Raw genomic sequence first — 21,832 nt, 5'->3', positions numbered from 1 at the left:
TGTGTGTCTCAACAGGTGTCTTCACTCACCTGCCTCTTCGCTGAGATAAATCAATACATTTCATTCAGCTCATTGATCATTCAGACCTGTGAGGCCATTGTGGATGACCGGTAGCATCTTTAACAGTGATCGGACTCTGCCAGCACACACACACACACACACACACACACACACACACACACACACACACAGTGAAATTAAACTCTATTGATTCTTCCAGAGAAACAGTATCATCACAGCAGCAAGTAATCGAGTACAGTGAAGAAAAGTAGACGTCCCAGATGTCGAAACAACCAATCAGGAGTGTTTAAAACACATTCATTAATAGAATGTGATCAAGTGTTAATCTGTTTTGGTGTAAACTCTCCTGAGAACAGCACACACCTCTGACTGGAGGCTGTTTCGTCAGAGGGAAGTCTGCTCCCTTCAGATATTGACTCAGAATTGAGACATTTCACAGACTACGTCATGAGAATCAATACATTTTCTCGTTGTCTTCATGTATTTAATCAGCGCCTGATTAATGGCGGTGCAGTGATCATAACGATGCCGCAGCTGCTGTGGACTGTAATGTTTGTCCTGGTGGATGTTCCTGAGAGCGATGTGCTCTCCCTCGGCTAAGAGGCTTATCTCATCCAGCATGTAACAGCGAGAGAACAACAAGCAGCCAGCGGCGAAATAAAACACAAATCTGGATTGAATCATCAGGCCACTGGGGCGACCGAGCATCACTCAACCTGCAGACAGAGAGAGAGAGAGAGAGATGAAACCATAGAAACATCCCAGATAGCTGCAGGCTGCATGACACGGCCAGAAGTATGTGGACGCCTGGACATTGAATCCACATGTGTGTCCACTCTTTGCTTCAGCCTTCAAACCAGATGTTGGACCTGCTGCAGTCCTGTGAAAACCTCGTATCTCCAAAAAGACTTTTAGAGAAAAGAAGCATTTTCCAGAGAAAAATCTTTCTTTATCTCGACCCACGAAGGAAAACTTCTTGTGTTGGAGTGAAGAAATTTAAATCTGGAGATACGTGGTTTTCACCGGACTGTGGTTTTCTGTCACACCTCCAGTGTTTTCTCCTCACCTGCACACGGCTGGCCAATCACTGCACGTGTTTCTGATGATTCAGCACCGACACAAAGACAGAATCAGGAGTTTCAGCTTCGACGCTGTGGGTCAGAATCCTCCAGCTTGGGGGGGGGGGGGCTCTGGTCCAGACTCGTGGTCACCAGAGGATGTATCCTGATTACTGTGATGAGCCTTTAACTTCACATCTGGCGCCACCTTCAAGTCAAATTTCTCCAGTATTTATTTTAAATCTAATTAAGTAGTAAAAGTATAAAGTAGCAGGAAACGGAAATACTCAAAGTACAAGTACCTCAGATTTAAGTTGAATACTTATTTGATACTTTGCAGAGCAGGACTTTGACTTGTAACAGAGTATTTGTACAATGTGGTATTGCAACTTTTTCTTAAAAGTGTGAAGATCTGCGTACTTCTTCTACCACTGGCGACAGAGTGAGGAGGGAGGAGGAGGAGGAGAGGAAGAGGCAGCAGAGTATGAACCGGAGTGAAGGAGGGAGGAGGAGGATAAATGAAACAGATGAAACACATTCAGAGACAGAAAGCAGCCGCTGTTAAACTCATCAGCAGCAAACAGCGTCGCCTCCTCCTCCTCCGCCTTCATCCTCCAGCCGCCTCTCTCCTCCTCCTCCTCCTCCGGTCCTCCTCTCCATGCCGGCGGAGGTCTCCGCGGGGCTGCCATGGCGAAGATGCGGGTATCGTACGAGTACTCCGAGGCCGAGGACAAGAGCATCCGGCTGGGGTTGTTCCTGATCGCCTGCGGGATCCTCAGCCTCTTCATCCTGGGCTTCTGCTGGCTCAGCCCGACCCTGCAGAGCCTCCAGAGCAAGCCGGCCAACTGCACGGTGAGCCCGGCTCCCGGCTCCGAGCGGCCGCCGAGCGCTGCCGGTCCGGGTGTAGTTCAGTCCGCATTAGTCCACTTTTATTGTTGTTTCTGGTGTCAGTGGCTGGAACTTCTTACAGTGTGCAGCCTGCGTACTAATATCAGTAAATATTAGCATTAGATGAAATATTACCATCCAGCCAGAAGTACTTTTGACTTTGTCACTGGGGGAAGCAGTATTAGTACTGGTCATGTAGTATCACTGTTATGAGTGTGGAGGTTATTATCAGTATTATTATGCTTTTACTAGTACTAGTAGTAGTTGTTGCAGCAGGATCGAGTATTAGAAGTATTTGTTAGTATCAGTATTAATAACACTTTGCAGTATTTGCAGTGGTAGTATTCATAATACTGTCGAGTTGCTGTTAGGAGTTTTATTAGTTTATCAGGATTAGTGGCAGAGCTGGAGGAAGTGATCAGTGCTCGTTAACAGATAATCAATGGGTCAAATATTCATTGATTGTAGTTTTTGCTGCTTTTATGTCACAGTAAAGTGAATATTTGCTTGTTTTGGGCTGTTTGATGGATAAAACAAGATATTTCATCTCATCGTACCGTCAACGTGTTCTGCTCTCTTTCCTGGGAAAGAGTGAAGTAATAAAAGAGGACAAAGTCTCGCTCAGACCAGCAGCTCTGATGGACGCTGACGATGATGAGGCTCATCTGATCTGACAGGATCAGTCACACTGAGCTGTCAATCATCAGTAACTACGTCTCTGCTGCTTTTAGCATCTCTACTCTCATTTCTTTATGTCCCGGCTGTTTTTAACGACTCAAACGTCAGCTGGAAAACCACTTTGGTCCAGACCGATGTGCGTCATCAAATATCGAGTCCATCCGGGCTTTAACGGGGTTTTCTGATCATGTCGTGGATCAAACCTGAGAAAGTCACACGGCCTCTTTCTGCAGCGTGAAATCACATCAGTGCTGATGAGGTGCTTCAGATTCCAGATGTGTGAAAATGAAACACACAGAACTGTAGCAGCTAAAGTTAGCCTCGGTAGTTGTATCAGTGTGGCGATGGGGGTGCTGATGCTGATGGTGGTGCTGATGCTGGAGCTGATGGTGGTGCTGATGCTGGTGCTGATGGTGGTGCTGATGCTGGTGCTGATGCTGGAGCTGATGGGGGTGCTGATGCTGGTGCTGATGGTGGTCTTTGGAGCAGCAGTTTGCAGATCAGTCTACAGACACTCTGCGTGATGTCACAACAGCCTCACAAATAACTGACATTAAAATCTGGTATAAACTGTGAGATTACTGAGCTGCAAACGCTGATTTCCTGAAGTTTAAACTGATCCCAGAGTCTTTTTAGTCCTGCGTGACGCTCCTGATCAGATGGCGCAGACACTCGTGGTCTGTTGGGCGAAGCTAAATAACTGTGATGACCTCCAGCTCAGTTTGGTCCGTCTCATCCACTGTGGGGAGTCTGATGCTTCCATCCATCCACGGTCTCTGATGAGGAGCAGCTGGTCTGTGGGACCATCAGGGACCAAAAGAGACTGCCTGACCCCCGAGTTTCCATCCAGGTCCACCAGCAGGTTTAAGCTTTATCTCATGACGCATCAATTCTCATCCATCAGCTCAAATGCGCTGCTGCAGTGAACAGTGACATTCCTGCTTTCATAGCGTTACTACGAGGTCGTATTTACATCTAACGAACGTGAAAGTGCAGCTTCATCATCACCTGTCAGGTGTGTCTTCCACTCTCAGACAATGTTTGCTGAGGTCAGAGCTGGTTTCTGTAAACGCACATCTGTGATGAGGTGGTGAAGCTCGTCGACGGCAGTTTTCCCGCGCTAACTGTTGCCTGATTGGCTCGCAGCTAACTAACAGTTGTCAAACGTGACAGATGTTACGTGAACATTCGCCACGGCTGTCAACAGGATGCCAGCTGAGTCTGATGAACACGTTTCGGTTTCTGTGTCTTTAAAACCAAAGTTAATACATTTTATAAGATGGAAATATGTCACAAATTCATCCGGAGTTCCCCCCAAAAACTAAAAACTGGGTCACGGGTCACCAAGTGTAAGTTCAATGATTTTAATCCTAAATTTAATTTGTATGTTTGGAGGTTTAAAATCCCGTCTCGTTGGGTTTTAACAGTCATCCTGTTTCCCTGCGCAGCAGAAGAAGAACACGACCTTTAGTTTTTCTGAAGCGAAGCTCAGACGGTTTATGTGCGTCTCCGTCCGGCTTCGGGTCGTTTGCTTCGTTTGCGCTGCGTCACTTTCCTCTGTGGACGCTTGGAAGTGTTTGTGCAGCGTTTTGAAGCGATGGGAGTTTTCCTGACATGAATTACAGCCTGCTGCAGCCTGCGCTCCTGGCTGTTCGCTGTGGATGATGAATTCATACCGGCCTGATTTATTTGGCTGTTAGCTTATTGCATTGGCCTGAAATAACGTCCATGCATCACAGAGAGTGGAAGCCTTTTGTTTCTGTCTTTAAGTCACACGATCTAAACTCACGTGGCGGTCGGCCCGCTCCGTCATTCACTAATCCACAGCTTAATGTCACATCAATCACGATGCTGCGACGTTATTGCAGTTTCTGACCTCTTCAGGGATGAAAAAAGGTCTGACTGTTATCAAATCTGTGTGATTGATTGTGTGTTTACCATTTATTGATATTTCTATCCATGCCTGCAGCTGTCACTTCAGGCCGTTAATGAGCCGAGGGAAGAAATTCAGGCATCGCTCTTCATTTCCATTTAAACCTCTGAATCACTCAGGTCATTATCTGGATTTATTCTGTGTCCACACACATTTTAAACAGTTATTTGTAAATACAGATTTCCAGTGATGGGACTTAGCTTAGCTTAGCTTAGTCACTGTTGCTAATCAGCCAAACTTTCTGTTTCCATGCAGCACAGAAACAGTTCAGTTTGCTAAGATAACCTCAGATTTGCCTTTAGCGAAGCAGCGGCTCCTGATTTTACAAAGATTTCAACCAAAGCAGCTTCTGATTTCTCCCCAGTGACTCTCAACATGTTGATAGTAGATTTCATCTTTAGCTAGCTAGCTAATTAAGCTAACAGTAGCTCCATGAGTTGATTGAAAAGGCTATCATCGGCTAGCTAATGTTTAAGCTTACTTGTTTTAACAGTATGAAAAAGTTTAAATATGCACTTGATGGCTACATACAGTATATGATGTCATGCTAACAGAATGAGGCTAAAGCTTTGAGGTAAAAGTCAGCGTCATTACTCGACATCCTTATGGAACACGTGAAAATAGACATCATTGTTCTTGTATTTCAGCGTAGAGCTAAAAGGATAAGAGCAGGTTGATAGTTCAAACATGATCTTGTTTTGCTGCTTAGCTTAGCTTAGCTTATACTTATTTGCAGTATGTCTTCACTTTTAACTTTAGAAAAGTGTGTTGCAAATGTGAAGCTTTTCCAGGTGATTTGGCCCCAAATCTGAGTTAGAGCCGGATGGAGCAACTAGCATTAGCTTAAAGTCTGATAGCATCCAGAACGAGCTAACATAGTTACTTAATGAAAGCTCCTCCGCCTTGGAAGTACCTCCTGGTTTCTACTGCAGGAGGTGAGCTAGTTAGTGTGACATGCTAACAGTAGCAGTTAGAGCAGGAGCACACATGGTTTAATCCTTTCCTCACACTTTGGCTCTTTGGTTTTGGTTTTGAAAAGACTAAAAAAAGACACCGCCCTTGCATCTCTCTGAATAGAAGATCTCTGACAGCAGCGTGGAAATCAACAGTCTGACTCAAACAAACCTGATCACGTGCCTTTTAACCGCCGTCGTTTCGTCCCTCCAGGTGGTGTCGGTGTTGCGTCCTGAGGAGATGTTCGAGTGTGTGTTTACCTGCGGGACGGACTGTAAGGGGACGTCCTTGTATCCCTGCCTGCAGATCTTCGTCAACAACTCGGAGTCCAACTCTGTGGCTCTGCTGCACTTTGATGAGCAGCAGCTCGTCCTCAACCCAAAGGTAACAAAACAACTTTTAATTATTCCTCTGTGGCTCGTTAAACGTACAGGTGATACCAGCAGAATCTGCCTCGTCAGGGACACCTAGTGTCAGCTGTTGGAACTTCAGCAAACACGTTCTCCTCTACGACAAACTTCTTTCTTTCTTTCAATAGCTCCAGGCTGGGGTTTTACCCAAAATATCAGTTTCCCCCTTTTTAGGTCACAGATGCTAATATATCTACCTGTTGTACACGTTGTCGCCGATGGTAACAGGCAGCAGGAGTAGATAAAGATTTGTACAAACCAGAGTTTCGGTGGAAGTTTGTGAAAATTCTTGCAAATTAGATGATGTCTGGAGTTGATGTTTGCTCTGTTACACCTTCGACAAGTGTTGGCTAAGCTAGCTGATACGGCTAATAGCAACAAAGTGTATTTGCTCAAGTCCTGGATACACGAGTAAAGTACATTTTCGATGTACTTTACTCGTGTATTACTATTCTCTGTTATTTTATTTCAGCCTCACTAAGATTCAGAGGCAAATATTGTACTTTTATTTTACTTTTTTTATGCTAATACTATTCTAGGCCACTTTTACTTAAGTACAATTAAGCACATGTGACTTGATGCTGGTGGTTGAATCGTTGAGATTTCAGCACGATGCATCGAAATGTGAAATGAGGGGAATGAGAGGTTAAACGACTGGATGCTGAAGCCTGCAGAGATAACTGGATAACTGGAAGCGCAGCAGCGATGTTATGAGCTACAGCTTCCTGTGTTCGAGCGTCTGGAGAGTTTCGGTCTAATTGGTTTTCGTTTCGCAGCTGAAAATCAAAATAGATGGAGTGAGAGTGAAGCAGTGAGGCTCCATTAAGACTCTCAGTGTGTGAAAGAAGCCACCATTAAAAAACAGGTGTCAGTAAACACATCACAGCTGACGCCATGTGTGATCATATGTGTGTGTGCGTGTGTGTCAGTTTAAGCTCATGCAAAACCACAGCTATGACCAAAATATATGGACCCCATCATATTAAATGTGTCCTTTTGGTCCGTTTCTCCTGGTTTGGTTTTCTCATCTGTCATCTGTTTGTCAGCGTGTCCTGTTATCAGTGTTGCATCCAAGCTGTTTCATGGAAAAGTGGAAGTGTTAAATATTTGTTTCACTCAGAATACAAACATACAGTCACACACATACTGTAATCTGTCCGAGTCTGATGAAAACACCTCCACACCAAACCTTCCAGCAGTTACACCCGGCCCAACTTTTCCCACAAAAGAGCTGCATTAACACATGCATGCAGTCACTCTCATCGTGTTTACAGTGACGCCACGTCTCTGCTGTTTACCTCACAACAGTAAATTATCTGCGGCTGTGACGACTTCCCAGAGTTATAAAATCCTCTCTCAGAGGTGTAGAAGATGCTGCAGTGTTTATACACTCCTGGATCTGTTGCTCAGACTGGACTGAATGGATTACATGTGGCTGTTTTTATCGTCTGAACGCTCATTAATGATCTTGTGACCTGTCTGAAGAGCGCACGCTGTTGTAGCAGCACGTTAACGAACAAGATTTAAGAGTGACATGTTTATCTGTCACGTATGGACGTGGTGTTCGACGTCCACATACTTTTGGCCACGCAGCGTAGGGGGACACCCCTCACAGCAGAGCTGAGAGGACGAGATGGGAGTGAAAACGTCTGTATGTCGGTCTGTGGGACGTCTTCCTCCTCTAATCTTCCTCCTCTTTAGTGCAGGTCTGGGTTGTCGCTACAGCAACAGAGTAAATATAGAGGGGAGAGACGGCGCGTCATCGTTGCCGCTCAGTCGCCATGGTGACCGCAATGGAGATGATACGTAGAGACAGAGAGAGACGAGTCACGCTTCATTCAGAAATCCTTTAATGTCTCACAGAGAGGCTGGACATTAGGATGGATGTGACACTGTCGTACTCACAGGCTCTGTGACCTTTTCTATAACTAACGATGAAGGGATGGATGGAGCGAGGGAGGGATGGAGCGAGGGAGGGATGGAGTGAGGGAGGGATGGAGGGATGGAGTGAGGGAGGGATGGTGGGGAGTCACGCTTCACACAGAAGACCCGAGATGCTCCGCCCCCTCCAACCTCTGAATTTCAACAATGAAAACATGATTAACATGTGGACAGAGATGTGTCAGCTGCTCTCAGATCAGCTGTAGGTCGATGCAGCCACACGGTCTGCACTCAGAACGTCACGTTACTGCAAAGTACTGCAGTTTATGTTTGTACACAAGCGATAAAAATACTTCAAGCTCTGATTTATCCCACACAAATCACTAAAAGATCCAGCAGCGTTAATGTGATGACTCTGCACCGAGGGCACTTTTACTGGTGCTGCTTTCAGTGTGTTTAAACGTTGATGCTGCGTTAAATCAGTCAGTGGATTCGATCTTTTCATGACTGACTGATGAAAACATGTAAGTTTCCTCTCAGGAGCTTCAGGTCCGACTCGTCCTCTTCATCAGCTTTATGACCTTTTACCTTCTAATGAGACAGACAGACAGGTCGACAGAGGGACAGGTAGAGTTAATTGCAGCTGTCTGTGTGTCTGGCCGTCCTGCCTGTAGAACGCTGACAGACAGACAGACAGACAGACAGACAGGTGCAGAGAGAGAGCTGAGTTAATTGGTGTTGTGTCTATAGGGGGCGATCAGTTAATGGAGCCGCCTGTGGACCCGATGACTGACGTGACATTAAGATGAGCTCACTGACGCCAGCTGACTGTCAGTCAGTAACACCATCAGTTCATGAAGTCCACAGCCGAGCTCTGACAACAAACCAACAAACTGAGCTAACAGTCAGATTTCCATTTTACTGCAGCTGTGCTCACACAGTCGGCAGCTGTGCTGTGAAAGTTCAAGAAAAAAGTCACTATAAATCGTTTAGAATCATAAAAAGCAGAAATAATTAGATAGATAGATAGATAGATAGATAGATAGATAGATAGATAGAGAGATAGATAGAGAGATAGATAGATAGATAGATAGATAGATAGATAGATAGATAGAGAGATAGAGAGATAGAGAGATAGACTGTATTTATCCCAAGCTGGGAAATTGCAGTGCAGCAGCAGCATTACACACAGTGAAATAAGTGAAAATAAGACTAGAAAGAACAAACTATACATAATAAAAATATAAAAATTGCGAGCATTAAAAAGATTATATACATAACAAAATAATAAAATAGCCAAATAGTAAACAGTAGTAAAAGTATTGCACAAAACGAATATCAAATGCAAATAAGTATCAAAATAAGAATATCAAAAGCAAATGGCAGTGAAAATTAAGTGTACCGTGACTGTAAGAACAAACTATATATAATAAAATATCGAAATAGCAAGCAGTAAAAAATTATATACATAATAATAAAATATCAAAAGCAAACAGTTGTGGTAAGAAGTATTGTATTATTATTATTATCTTCAGCTGTTATTGTACAGTGTAATGGCATGTGGCAGGACAGATTTCCTGTATCTGTCCCTTCGACAGCGGAGCTGTAGCAGCCTGTGGGAGAAGCTGCTCCGCTGTCTGTCCACTGTGTGATGGAGAGGCTGCTGATCATTGTCCATGATGGATAGCAGTTTATTCAGCGTCCTCCTCTCCACCACAGTCTGAAAAGACTCAAGTCTGAGTCCGAGTACAGAGCCAGCCTTCTTGATGATCTTATCAGGTCTGTTGGTGTCGCTGGCTCTGATGCTGCTGCCCAACAAACAACAGCAGAGAAGATGGCGCTGGAGACCACAGACTGGTAGAAGAACTCCAACATTTTGCTGCACACGTTGAAGGATTCTATACATTTTATTTCTAAAGATTGTTTGATATTAAAAATGAATAGAAATTAAATAATGAAGCTGAAAATAGAAGTGAAATAAATAAAATATAAAATAAAAAAGACGACATTTAAATAAACAAATATAGAAAATAAATAAAAACAAATAATAAAATAAATATTTAAAAAGAAAAGACGGTTTGTCATGAACAGAGCTGGAATATCACACAAAGTATCTGCTGCCATTTGTAATCTAACGTATGGAAATTTTAATGCTCCGTCAGGGCGATGTTGTGTGTGTGAACACTGTGAAGCTGCATCAGGGTCAGCTCCAGCCGCTTATTACATTATTATTAATAAATATTATTATTATTGGTTTGATTCGGAGCTTTCTGGAAGCCATATTAAAATCTGCGTGTGTGCCGTCAGCTCGAAAACATAAAGAGATGAGCTGAGATTTTACTAAATCTTTATTTAAACAGTCTTTTAATAAACAACATGTTGATAAAATGTCTCTTCAGGGACGAGCGAGTCTGAGCAGATGAGCCACATCGATGCTGTGGAGGACAAACACACACACACACACACACACACAAATATACACACAGTAGTACACACTGAACCACGTCTGCTTTATTGGGATCAGAAGTTCATTTCATTTTGTACAAACAAACATGAACTGTGGAGAAAATGGCTGCAAGGAAAAGTAAGTAAGTGTGTGTGTGTGTGTGTGTGTACACGTGTGTGTGTGTGTGTGTGTGTGTGTGTGTGTGTGTGTGTGTGTGTGTTTGACTCCACACTCTGCTGGTGTCTAAACAGGAACAGATAAGCTGGTGTTTCTGATCAGATAACGATTCAAACATGCTGCTTTAATTAAAGTTTGACACACCAAACTAATGTGTGTGTGTGTGTGTGTGTGAGTGTGTGTGTGTGTTCATGCACACTACACAAACGGAGCACCATGTTCACTGGAATCAGTAGGTGTGAAAACGTCTGACTGGACACTCTCTCAGTTTTCAGTTTGGACTCACGTTAAAACTCCGACATGAATCCCGGCAGAGTTGAATGAAAAGTCACAAAAGACGTCTGTCAAACGTCACATTTTTGCCATCATCTCATCAGTTTAGGTCAAAAGAAATCAAAGGTGTAATAAGCAGCCAGAGTGGCTCAAAGAATCTGGTAAAAACAGCCAAACAACGAGTGAACCCTGGTGTAGCTTCAGAGTGTTCACATTCACCACAGCACACTGATGGAGCATTAAATGTGGTTTCATGTAAATATGATTATGCATGAGAGCACAATGTTTACTGCAAACTGATTTTTATTCATCAACAATATATTCATCTTGAGCAAAAAGAAGAAACTTTGCAAAAAGTGCTCTTGTATTTTTTGGAAATGTGGTACATGTGAACCCTCTGAAGCCACACCAGGGTCCACTCATTTTTTGCCTGTTTTTACCAGCTTCTGGTTATGAGGCCACCTGTGACTCATGTTCAACTTAACTGGATCCCAGAGTGACATTAAAACTTCAACATGAAAAACTAGCTAAAAATAGAAAGGCAGTTTGGTGCGCAGAGTGTTGCGTGAGGCAACAGGTGCTGCATGTTTGTGACACGTCATCAGAAGAAGTAGATGATCAAGGATGTTGTTAAAAGATGCCACTAATGTTTAAGGTTTATTTTTTTTATTTTTTGCTCAAATTTGTAGATGAATTACATACATTTGGTAAAAATTCTTATTTTAATGATAATTTTTCTTTTTTACAACCTGGCTTTTATTTGGTGGGTTGGGCTTACACTGAAATCACCAGTCTGTGGTTAGACCATCAGACTGGCTGGAAACAGCTGATCCAGATTATCCAAAGCGCTTTGTTTGGTGGTCGAACTGAATGTGATCACCTGTGGTTCAGGTAGCTGCAGACAGCAAGCAGCAGCTGCAGTTGACTGACTGTTCTTCTTCACACATTTCTGCTGTAAACATGAAGAAGCACAGGACTGTTTTTTTTTTTGCTTGTTTGTTTTTGTTTGTTTTTGTTTATTTTTTTGTTTGTTTTTGTTTATTTTTGTTTGTTTTTGTTTATTTTTTTGTTTGTTTTTGTTTGTTTTTGTTTATTTTTTTGTTTGTTTTTGTTTATTTTTGTTTGTTTTTTGTTTATTTTTGTTTGTTTTTGTTTATTTTTTGTTTGTTTTGTTTGTTTTTGTTTATTTGTTGATTGTTTTTGTTTATTTTTGTATATTTTTGTTTATTTTTGTTTGTATTTTGTTTGTTTGTTTTTGTTTTTTTTTTGCTTATTTTTTTGTTTTTTGTTTATTTTTTGTTTGTTTTTTTTTATTTTTTGTTTGATTTTTTTTTATTTTTGTTTGTTTTTTGTTTATTTTTGTTTGTTTTTGTTTGTTTTTGTTTATTTTTGTTTATTTTTTGTTTGTTTTTGTTTATTTTTGTTTGTTTTTGTTTGTTTTTGTTTATTTTTGTTTATTCTTTGTTTGTTTTTGTTTTTTGTTTGTTTTTGTTTGTTTTTTGTTTGTTGTTTTTTGTTTGTTTTTTGTTTGCTTATTAAGTGAAACGTTTAATTTCATCCTGCAGGAAAACAAAAGTTTGATTGTTCTCTGGGAGCCAGCTTGTAGTTTATTGCTCTGAGCTCATAATGCTCCTCTGGCTTCCTATCAAATGTAGACATAACTCACTGCTGCACGCACGCACGCACACACACACACACACACACACACACACACACACACACACACCATTCAATCCATTTCTACTTAAGTGGAGTCTGCCAAGTCGAGGTAGGCCACATTAGTATTAGTGTGTGTGTGTGTGTGTGTGTGTGTGTGTGTGTGTGTGTGTGTGTGTGTGTGTGTGTGTGTGTGCATGTGCTGCTCACACACTTTATTCTCCCAGAGTGCTTTTTTGCCCGCAGCTAATGGCTGCATCCTGAGGTGTGTGTGTGTGTATTTGAGTCCATCACATTATATATTTCATAAGCGCTGAAGTCTTAACAACAAAGTAAAGCTGCTTCGGCTTTGGAAGTAATATCTCAACTCACACACACACACACACACACAGTGCCATGCAGATATCATCTGTATGATGTGGGTTACTCTCGGTGTTTGAATGCGCTGTTCGTGTGTCGTGTTTGGTGCGTCATTTTTAAAAACATCAGATGTCATCGTTTATCTCGGGGGTGGATTCCTCTCCTCTCTGCGGTGTGAAGTGTTTGCTGCTGGTCTGTGGAGCTTCAGCCACCAGTCAGGAGTGAATATCAGCGCTCATCACTCTGCTGCGTCGGTTCTCGCCCGGCGACGCCGTTGCTGATTTGCTGAGCTGTTTGCGTAAACAGTGACGTGTTATTGTTGGACAAAGATCATCTGACGGTGTGACACGTTACGGCGGGACACTGTTGTCCCAAACACAACACACAGAAGACATGAAGACATGGCGCGCAGGTGGAACCGAGCTGTAAAATGCTAACAGCTAGTTTAGCTGAATCATGGAATATTTTGGCATTTTTACAAGAAAAAGACACGAGAAAGAACAAATTCTTTGTCGTGTTGAGGCTTCAGCAGGAAATCAAACATTAATAATAGAATAAGCGAGATTTGTAAGCCAGAAGTGGTTATTGAGCCATGGGCAGTGATCAATCACCGTATCAACCCCTGCAGATATACTGAGCATCCTGTCTCACTAATCCTGCCTGAAAAGCAGATTTCTTCCCTTTCCTGTCGTTTAAAGAGCAAATCAGCTCTAAATCGTGTGTCTTCGGCTGTAATCTGGTGATCTGCCGCCTGACGAGGGACATGGACGCAGAATGAGAGGAAGGAAGAGAGGAGATGAAGGCAGGTGGGCCAATTACACGCAAAGTAATTTCCTCGTTTATGACTTAATGATGTTATCTATGTAAATGTGGCGGCTAAGCAGAGGGCAGCGCTCCACAGGCTTTACCTCCAACTTTCACTCCGTTTTAACATCAACAACGAACTCTGAGCCCAAACTGGTGGTTCAAAGGAGCGAGCGGCGAGCGGCGAGCTGTCCCCGTGTCCGTCCTGAACGTTGACCTCATCGCAGCCGGAAAACACAAAGGTCGTCACAAAGAGCTGCTCATTCGTGAAGCTTAGTTTCTTCAGGGGAAACAGAATAATTTAATCACTGAGCAATGACGACAGCGATAATGTGTGTGTGTGCGTGTGTGTGTGTGCTGCTAACTTAAATTAATTAAGCATAATGAGGCAGAGCTTCTGGAGCTCCAGGACGTCAGGGGGGCCGTTGGTGGCTCCCTGCCCAGCCAGGAGCCTCCGTCTCCCCCCCGCCTCAGCCACGTCTCTCCATTAAATCTGCTGTGGAATAATACGCAGTGACATTTTCCTGCAACAGGTCTGTGAGGTGGTCTTCCTCCCTGCAGCCGGGAGGAAGGAGCTCCAGTTAAAAGCCTTTCAAACAAACTTTAATCATCTGGAGGTTCACCTGTAGTTCTGGCCTTCGTGTGTCAGCAGCGCTCTGCAGAGCTCCTGGGTCTTTCTGCAGTACTTTTCCCTCTGACCGAGTATTTCTGCACTGTGGTATTGTTACTTCCTCGGTAGTAAAGATGTGAGTACTTCTTCCACCACTGCTCAGCTTTCACCACACAGTCTCATGTGGGTCATTTCGAAAGGCGGCGACAAACCTTTTATTTTTAGTTTGGAGGGTGTTCTGCAGTGATGCAGCAAATGTGGTGACCCCCCCCCCCCCCACACACACACACCTGCTTTACTCCACACCTGACCTGCAGGGGATGACAGGTGGACAGACAGGCAGGTGGACACGTGGACAGACAGACAGACAGGCAGGCAGGCAGACAGACAGGTGGACAGACAGACAGGCAGACAGACGGACAGGCAGGCAGACAGACAGACAGGCAGACAGACAGGTGGACAGACAGACAGGTGGACGGACAGGCGGACAGACAGACAGGTGGACAGACAGGCAGGCAGACAGACAGGTGGACAGACAGACAGACAGACAGGTGGACAGACAGGCAGACAGACAGGCGGACAGGCAGACAGACAGGTGGACAGGCAGACAGACAGACAGGCAGACAGACAGGTGGACAGACAGACAGACAGGTGGACAGACAGGCGGACAGGCAGACAGACAGGTGGACAGGCAGACAGACAGAAAGGCAGACAGACAGACAGGTGGACGGACAGGCGGACAGACAGACAGGTGGACAGGCAGACAGACAGAAAGGCAGACAGACAGACAGGTGGACGGACAGGCGGACAGACAGACAGGTGGACAGGCAGGCAGACAGACAGGTGGACGGACAGGCAGACAGGTGGACGGACAGGCGGACAGACAGACAGGTGGACAGACAGACAGACAGACAGACAGACAGGTGGACAGACAGACAGGCAGACAGACAGACAGGTGGACAGACAGGCGGACAGACCGACAGACAGACAGACAGACAGACAGGCAGACAGACAGGTGGACAGACAGACAGGTGGACGGACAGGCGGACAGACAGACAGGTGGACAGACAGGCAGACAGACAGGTGGACAGACAGACAGGCAGACAGATAGACAGGTGGACAAACAGGCAGACAGACAGACAGGTGGACAGACAGACAGACAGGTGGACAGACAGGCGGACAGACAGACAGGTGGACAGACAGACAGACAGGCAGACAGACAGACAGGTGGACAGACAGGCAGACAGACAGACAGACAGACAGGTGGATGTGGCCTCCTGTTGATGTGTTCAGGCAGCTGCAGGTCAGTGAAACATCCTGAATATTTAAATTCATGATCAGGTTGTTCGGCAGCAGAAACTCTGGACGCTTCAAAGGAGGCGAACTGACACAGACCAGGTGTACTCACGTATTTATACATTCATGTAGTACCTCAGAGCTTTTCAGTCTGTGTATATACTGCACATTATTACTGACAGATGTGTAATACTTTGACTTTTAGTTGGCTACTTTAAGTAGATTTTTTATGCAATTACCTCTATACTTTATACTTATAACATGTATTTCTACAGTGTGGTTTTACTACTTTTACTGAAGTTCTCAGTACTTCTACATCATTTTAATACAGCTCTTAATAAAACTACCTGGACTGCTGGTTTGCCAACGAGCTAACCAGCTTTCTAACCCGTGTTTACCTTTTTATTCCATTAGCAACTTGTCAGAGAGCATCAGCAGGTGATCACTCAGGGTCGTAGACAGTGTGATCCGCTCAGCGTCATGTTCGTCGTATATGAACATCATTTCAGGCTTTCTGCTGCTTCTGAACTTCAACAGGACACGTTCACTTCTCCTTTTCCCGCGTGACTGATCCAATCAGGACGAGCTGCTGTCAGGAAGTGATTGATGCTCTTCTGATCACAGTTAATTGTTTGTGTGCCGTCACATCACTGTTGTCTTCGTTATGTGAGACAGCAGCTCGTTAGAGGACAGTTTGAAAAGATAAAGTTTGGACTTAATGACTCTGAGTGTTTGTGGGTTCAAAGAATCAGTTTGTGCATCCTGTCTGTTTATGAGTCCATGTTTTAACACAACAAGCGGTCAAACCCTTTAAAATACACTGAATATTTTTCTTTTTTATTTGTCTTTGTCGAGCTCCAGACAGAATCATGTCTGACTCTGTTAGCTGCAGAAGAGATCAGTGTGTCGCTGCTTTGAATATAAACAACCTGAGGTGACGGCAGCACCTGAGAGGACGGTCGAAGCGAGTGTGTGTTCATCCTGCCAGCAACACACACTACATTGATCTCGTTCAGGCCGTTTATTAGGGACTAAAACACACGGAACTGTAACCTCCACCTGTTGGCATAGCAACCGCAATCATCCGGGAGGGCGACCCACTTATGATGTCATCGGGCGAGGCGTGTTTGATTGGCTGTTTGATGAATGGCGTTGAGGATGAATGGCTGCCGAGCTGAGTGGGGTAGTAAGCTGACAATTACCTGAAACACAGAGAGAGAGAGAGAGAGAGAGAGAGAGAGAGTGATGGTCTCTCGACCTTCACTAAGCTGCATGAGATGCAATCAGACAGAGAAACAAATCCAGAGAAGATTCACAGAAACATCGGACGCTCTGACAGCTGAGTGGAAATAAAACACGTCTGAGTGGATGGCGAGGTCGTCACACGAGCCCGTTAAAGCACAGGAGGACGCAGAAATGTCCTGAAATGTGGAAACAGAACAAATACATTACATCTTTGTACTTTGAGTTCGCTCAGAGGAAACAGGAAAGACAGTTTATTCTTTATAGCTGATGATGTTATCTTAGGATGTAACTGAGTACAAGTACTGTAACTATACACGCATGTTCAGCGGTCTGCAGCCGGAGCTGCTGCGACGCTGCATTTAGGCACAGCGATGCTTTGAGCTGAATGCTAACGTCAGCATGCTAACCCGTTTAGCAGGTTTATACCTGCACATCATGCTTTGTTGAGGTTAGGGCACCGCCGTTGTTATGGCAACAATAATAAACATGTGGTTCAGCTTTGGGAACACTTTGGAAACTGCAGGTGGGGCTAAACTCTGATGGACCGCCTCCTCTGCTCCTGCCGTTTGCGTGTTAGCTCTAAACAAAGTCCAGCTGAGGCTGATGGGAAGTATTTAACGTTTTTAGGAAAGGTAACTTTTACTGTTCAGTATTTTTTGGATCTTCTTTCCATTGAGCTCGTGAACGGAAGCGAGCTCTCGTCCACGATGCATGGCGGTCAGAGAGCGTCACTGGATTTCATTTCTCTCTTCTCACTGGTTTCGTGTTACATTCGTGTTACAGCGACACCTGATGGTGGATTCAGTGAAGTATAGATTACAGATTCTGGATCAGTTTTGTGTGTTTCTGCTGTTCTTGTGGTTTTATTGTTTGATCTTTCATTTCGATGTCATATTGTTCATTTGTCTCGAGCTCAAATGTTGTTTCAGTTGCAATCAACCCCAGTACCAATCACATCATCACCATAGCAACCATTAGATCCATGATAACCAGCCAGGCGCCAATCAACCTCCTGCTTTGTGACTGTGTGTGTGTGTGTGTGTGTGTGTGTGTGTGAGAGAGAGAGAGAGAGAGAGAGGTTTTGTTTGGATGGTGAAACTAAAACTAAACTGATGAAGAAGAGGATGATGCAGACCCCCTCTAAGCCAATCAGCATTAAACTTGTCACCTTGTTTTCACCCTCTCACAGCGCCCCCTGCTGGGTCTGTCAGAGCAGCAGAGCGATGCATCGACGCTCCAGTCTGGGACAAATTGAAAATGTTACTTCAGTAAAAGTATTCCTGTGTATGAGGAAAAGTATCTTCAAGTATCTTTAAGTATTAAAGCAGTAGAATGTCCCTGTGACTGTTCTACTGTCCTCCTGTTCTCTCTGATCTCATCAGATTACTGTGACTCAGTCGTTCATGTCAAAGCAGGATTTTACTGTTGGAGCTGGTTGAGCTTCATTTGAACTAATGATTCTTTTCATTCTGGATCAATCTGCTGATTATTTCCTCCATTAATCGATCGATCGTTCGGTTTGGAAACATCGTGAAAATAGTGAGAAATGTGGTGACGATGAGGCCAAAGTGACGCCTTCACAGTGTTTGTTTAGTCCAAAGCTCCACATTATTACAAACACATTCAGATCATTCAGATCATTCAGAGGAAAAGCAGCAAATCAAACATCAACAATCAGAACATCATCAGAATATTGCATTTCACCTCATGTTATACTTATTTATGCTATTTTGTGTTTTGATACATAAAATATTTCTATATTACTTCAAACACTGAGTATAACTGATCATTCTTTGCACTGTTAGTTGCCTTGTAATTTTAGTTCTGCTCTTTTTTCTTTTCTTCGTTTTCATTTCATTAACTTCTCATTACTTCTTTTTCAGTTTTTTACTTTTCTTTCTGTCTTTGTGCTGCTGCGACTCTTGAATTTTCGCCCTGGGGATCAATAAAGGCTCATCTCATCTTATCTGATATTGATCTGTTTTCTGGCTCTCAGTGTTCGTTCGTCCCTCCGTGTGAGAGGGACAACCAGAAGAACAAAGACAGCGTTTTGTGGTGGGAAGATTATTTCACCAAAGAGGTCAGCAGCCAGTCCTTCACCTGCTTCTTCAACCAGCAGAGGAGGTGAGACACACGCACACACACACACACACACACAGTGAAGTCTATTTTCAGGTGTGATTCAGATAAATTGGAAACAGGGGATGTGTGATGCTGTGAAATTTGCCTCAGTGACAGATCATTGTTACCACGGGAGATTACAGATGGCCGCCGCTACCTGCAGCGTTTCATGGGGAGATATTTTTAACAGAACTTTCCCGCTTGTCAATTTGCTGCCTGTGACCTTTGACCTCACAGGTGTGACTCTCGACTCCATTTATTACGGTGGGATTTCTCTAACACGAAGAAGTGCAGTCATCATGTTTTCAGCCAGAGTCTGAGGAGTTCTGCTTCTGGAAATAAGACAGCAGTTACTCAAGTACTGTACTTAACTATAATTAGAGGTACTTGTACTTTATTTTCTTCATTTCGCTAAGTGCACCAGACACACCAGAACAAACACTGATATGGAAATAAAACCAGGAAATGATGGTTAAAGCACAGGTGGAAGCTGGAGGTGGTTGTAGATGATCGGAGATAAAGAACTATCCTCGTCTTTTTTATTCAGGTTGTGTCGGCCCGTGAGGACGCAAAGCCCTTTTTATACTGTGGCTGAAAATTGATGAGACAGAGAAAACCAGAGATCTCCTTTAGCGTGTCAGCTTAATCCTCCTATTATTCACAGACGGTGCTTACCTGTGACCTTGGCTGGTTTTATTTTTATCTCTGCACCAGAAGGATCAGAATGAGGAAGCTCGGCTTCATAAATGAGGGCCCAGTGGGAGATCCGTGATGCTACAGATAAGATACTCCTGTGTATTTTAGAGGAAAAGAACTGGAACACTCAAAAGGTTTGTTAAGACGAGGAAACACACTTAGTCACTTGGTGTGTGGGGTTATTTCAGAGGTGGCATAAAGGTTATATCCAAAAACCTGCAGCATTAGCATTACTTGGCCTTGCCTGGTGCGTCCAGGCTGCTAGTAGCCCTGCGCTGTTAGCTAATATTGCATTGCTGGCATCTTAGCCCTGCTAATGCTGCTTTTGCACACTTTTATTTAACCATTTAACTTATGTTGCACCAAGCTTAGCCTTGATATTGTTGTATTGTTTCGATAGCTGTTTGAATACTTAGCCATGCTAATGTGACATTGGATTTTTGACCCTTTTCTGGATTACGAGCGGATTAGAACCACTAATCTGAATCAGAATCGGCTTTAGTGGCCAAGTATGTGAAGACAAAGAAGGAATTTGACTCCGGTTTTAATGTTACACACAAGAACACTTTACAGGAAGTTAATGATATTAGCTAAAAACAGACAACAACGCTAACCAAAGAGGAACAAATAAACTACAACTATTTTCTAGATACACACAGGTGGAAAAAATGAATTAATGTAAATATATATTAAAAAGCAACAATGTGCAACAACAAGCAAAGTCTGTATAAGACAGGTGAAACTAAATATTGAATGGATGGATGGGAGGTTATTTTCAATGTTTTAACGTTCCAGCCCATTAGCAGATTAGCGGATTGCAGTCACTTTAGCATTGCTAATGTAACATTAGCTTTGTGCGATGTTAGTTGATGGTGGATCACCTTAATTAGCTTCGTGAACAGCTACAAGTCGGAATGTGGTCATTTCTGTTAGCTTCCACATGGCAAGAAGGTGGCATTGGAATGCCAATGCTATGCTAACTTTGTGCCTTATTTATTTAATTTGTTTCATTTACATTAGAGGTACAATATTAAAGATAAATGTGGCTTCTTGATGTATTGTACCAGAGTTAGCTTAAGGCTAATTTTCATCTGCTGTCCCTGTAGGTCCAGTTAATACAGTGTATCATCAGTTGGTGTTAGCCGCTCGCCCTGTTAGCTGATGTTTGCTAACTAGCAAGCGAAGAATGGGAATCAGTTATCTTTTATCCGCTGACGGTGTTCAGCTAATTCTCACACAGGATTCTATTAAAGTAATTTATTCATGTCCTCTGTTTGAAGTATATTTGGTGATTTTTTTGGAAGAAGCCCCCCTGTTCTCTGATCTGGTCCTGTTTTCATTCACACAACACTTCCTCCGTCTCAGTATGACGTTCATTTCACCAGCGCTAATTCCATCATACCAACAGTCAAATCATACTCTGCTGAAGTGCTGAGTGAGTTTCGCGGCTCTAACAAATCGACCGAGCTCATTCGCTGGTTTTTGTTTCCAGTTTTTGGATCACAGTTAAAGTCGACAGTCTGTGGTTGAGATGCGGTAAATTCTGCCTCTACTGTTTTCTTCTTGTGGTTTCAGGCCAGACGACGTGTTGTGGCGCCGTTCCCATGACACCAGCGTCCTGCTACACTGCGTCCTCTGGCCAATGGTGTCGCTCCTGCTGGGCACACTCATCGTACTCCTGACGGTGTGTGCGCGCTCGCTGGCCGTTCGAGCCGAGGCTCTCCAGAAGAGGAAATGCTCCTACGAAGTGTGCCAAGACCTGTCGGGCGCTTCAGATCGCCGCGGCAACAAGCCCGAAGACCCCCTCTCGACGAACTCTGACCCCGAGTTGTCATCGCCCACAAGGACCCTACCGCTGTTTGCGGTGCCGGTGCGACGGCGCGATCGAGAACACTAAGGCGAGGCAGAAAGCTGTTTTCACATCGTGAGTCCTGCAGGATGAGAAGAAGCCGGTGAGACGCCACCGGCAGCCCTCTGCTGTCCGATGGCGTCCTGTACCTGATCTGCTGTCTGATGTGGTTCATACGACCCGAAATGTTAAAACCAGGACATGAACAGAGGACGAGGTCGCCTATAGCAGAAACATCAGCACCTGTCCTTTGCTTTAACTCAACAAACTGGACCAGACTGTCAGACGCTGAACCCTCTGATTGGATCCGGATGTTTCTGTGCGAGAGTCATTTCACAGAGTTGTTATAGTGACAGCAGCGTCATCAGTCACATGGGGACTGACCGGTGGAGGTCTACAGCTCCGGACTGCGCTCTAAACTGTAGCTCTTCTCTTCATGTACTTTTCCCTTTGAGTCCCAGTAGCCATACGTGTTA

General features: G+C 44.0%; 1 protein-coding gene across 1 annotated transcript; it reads left to right on the top strand.

The window, feature by feature from the left end:
• The first annotated feature begins 1,766 nt into the window (after window positions 1–1,766).
• Window positions 1,767–21,404, top strand: LOC121626102 (calcium-activated potassium channel subunit beta-4-like). Its single transcript, XM_041964463.1, has 4 exons — window positions 1,767–1,931; window positions 5,746–5,916; window positions 18,687–18,814; window positions 21,083–21,404. The coding sequence occupies exons 1-4, from the start codon at window positions 1,767–1,769 to the stop codon at window positions 21,402–21,404; spliced, it is 786 nt and encodes a 261-aa protein (XP_041820397.1).
• Window positions 21,405–21,832: the final 428 nt, after the last annotated feature.

The sequence above is a fragment of the Chelmon rostratus genome, chromosome 22 (genome assembly GCF_017976325.1).
Source record: "Chelmon rostratus isolate fCheRos1 chromosome 22, fCheRos1.pri, whole genome shotgun sequence".
Classification (NCBI taxonomy): Eukaryota; Metazoa; Chordata; class Actinopteri; order Chaetodontiformes; family Chaetodontidae; genus Chelmon; species Chelmon rostratus.
This window is presented reverse-complemented; position numbering and strand designations above follow the sequence as displayed.

Bases quoted from the DNA above. Each gene is read 5' to 3' on its own strand.
- LOC121626102 (XM_041964463.1), top strand. From the start codon at position 1,767: ATGGCGAAGATGCGGGTATCGTACGAGTACTCCGAGGCCGAGGACAAG. The intron at 5,917-18,686 runs GTAACAAAACAA...TCTGGCTCTCAG, and splicing joins AGCTCGTCCTCAACCCAAAG to TGTTCGTTCGTCCCTCCGTG. The intron at 18,815-21,082 runs GTGAGACACACG...TTGTGGTTTCAG, and splicing joins TTCTTCAACCAGCAGAGGAG to GCCAGACGACGTGTTGTGGC.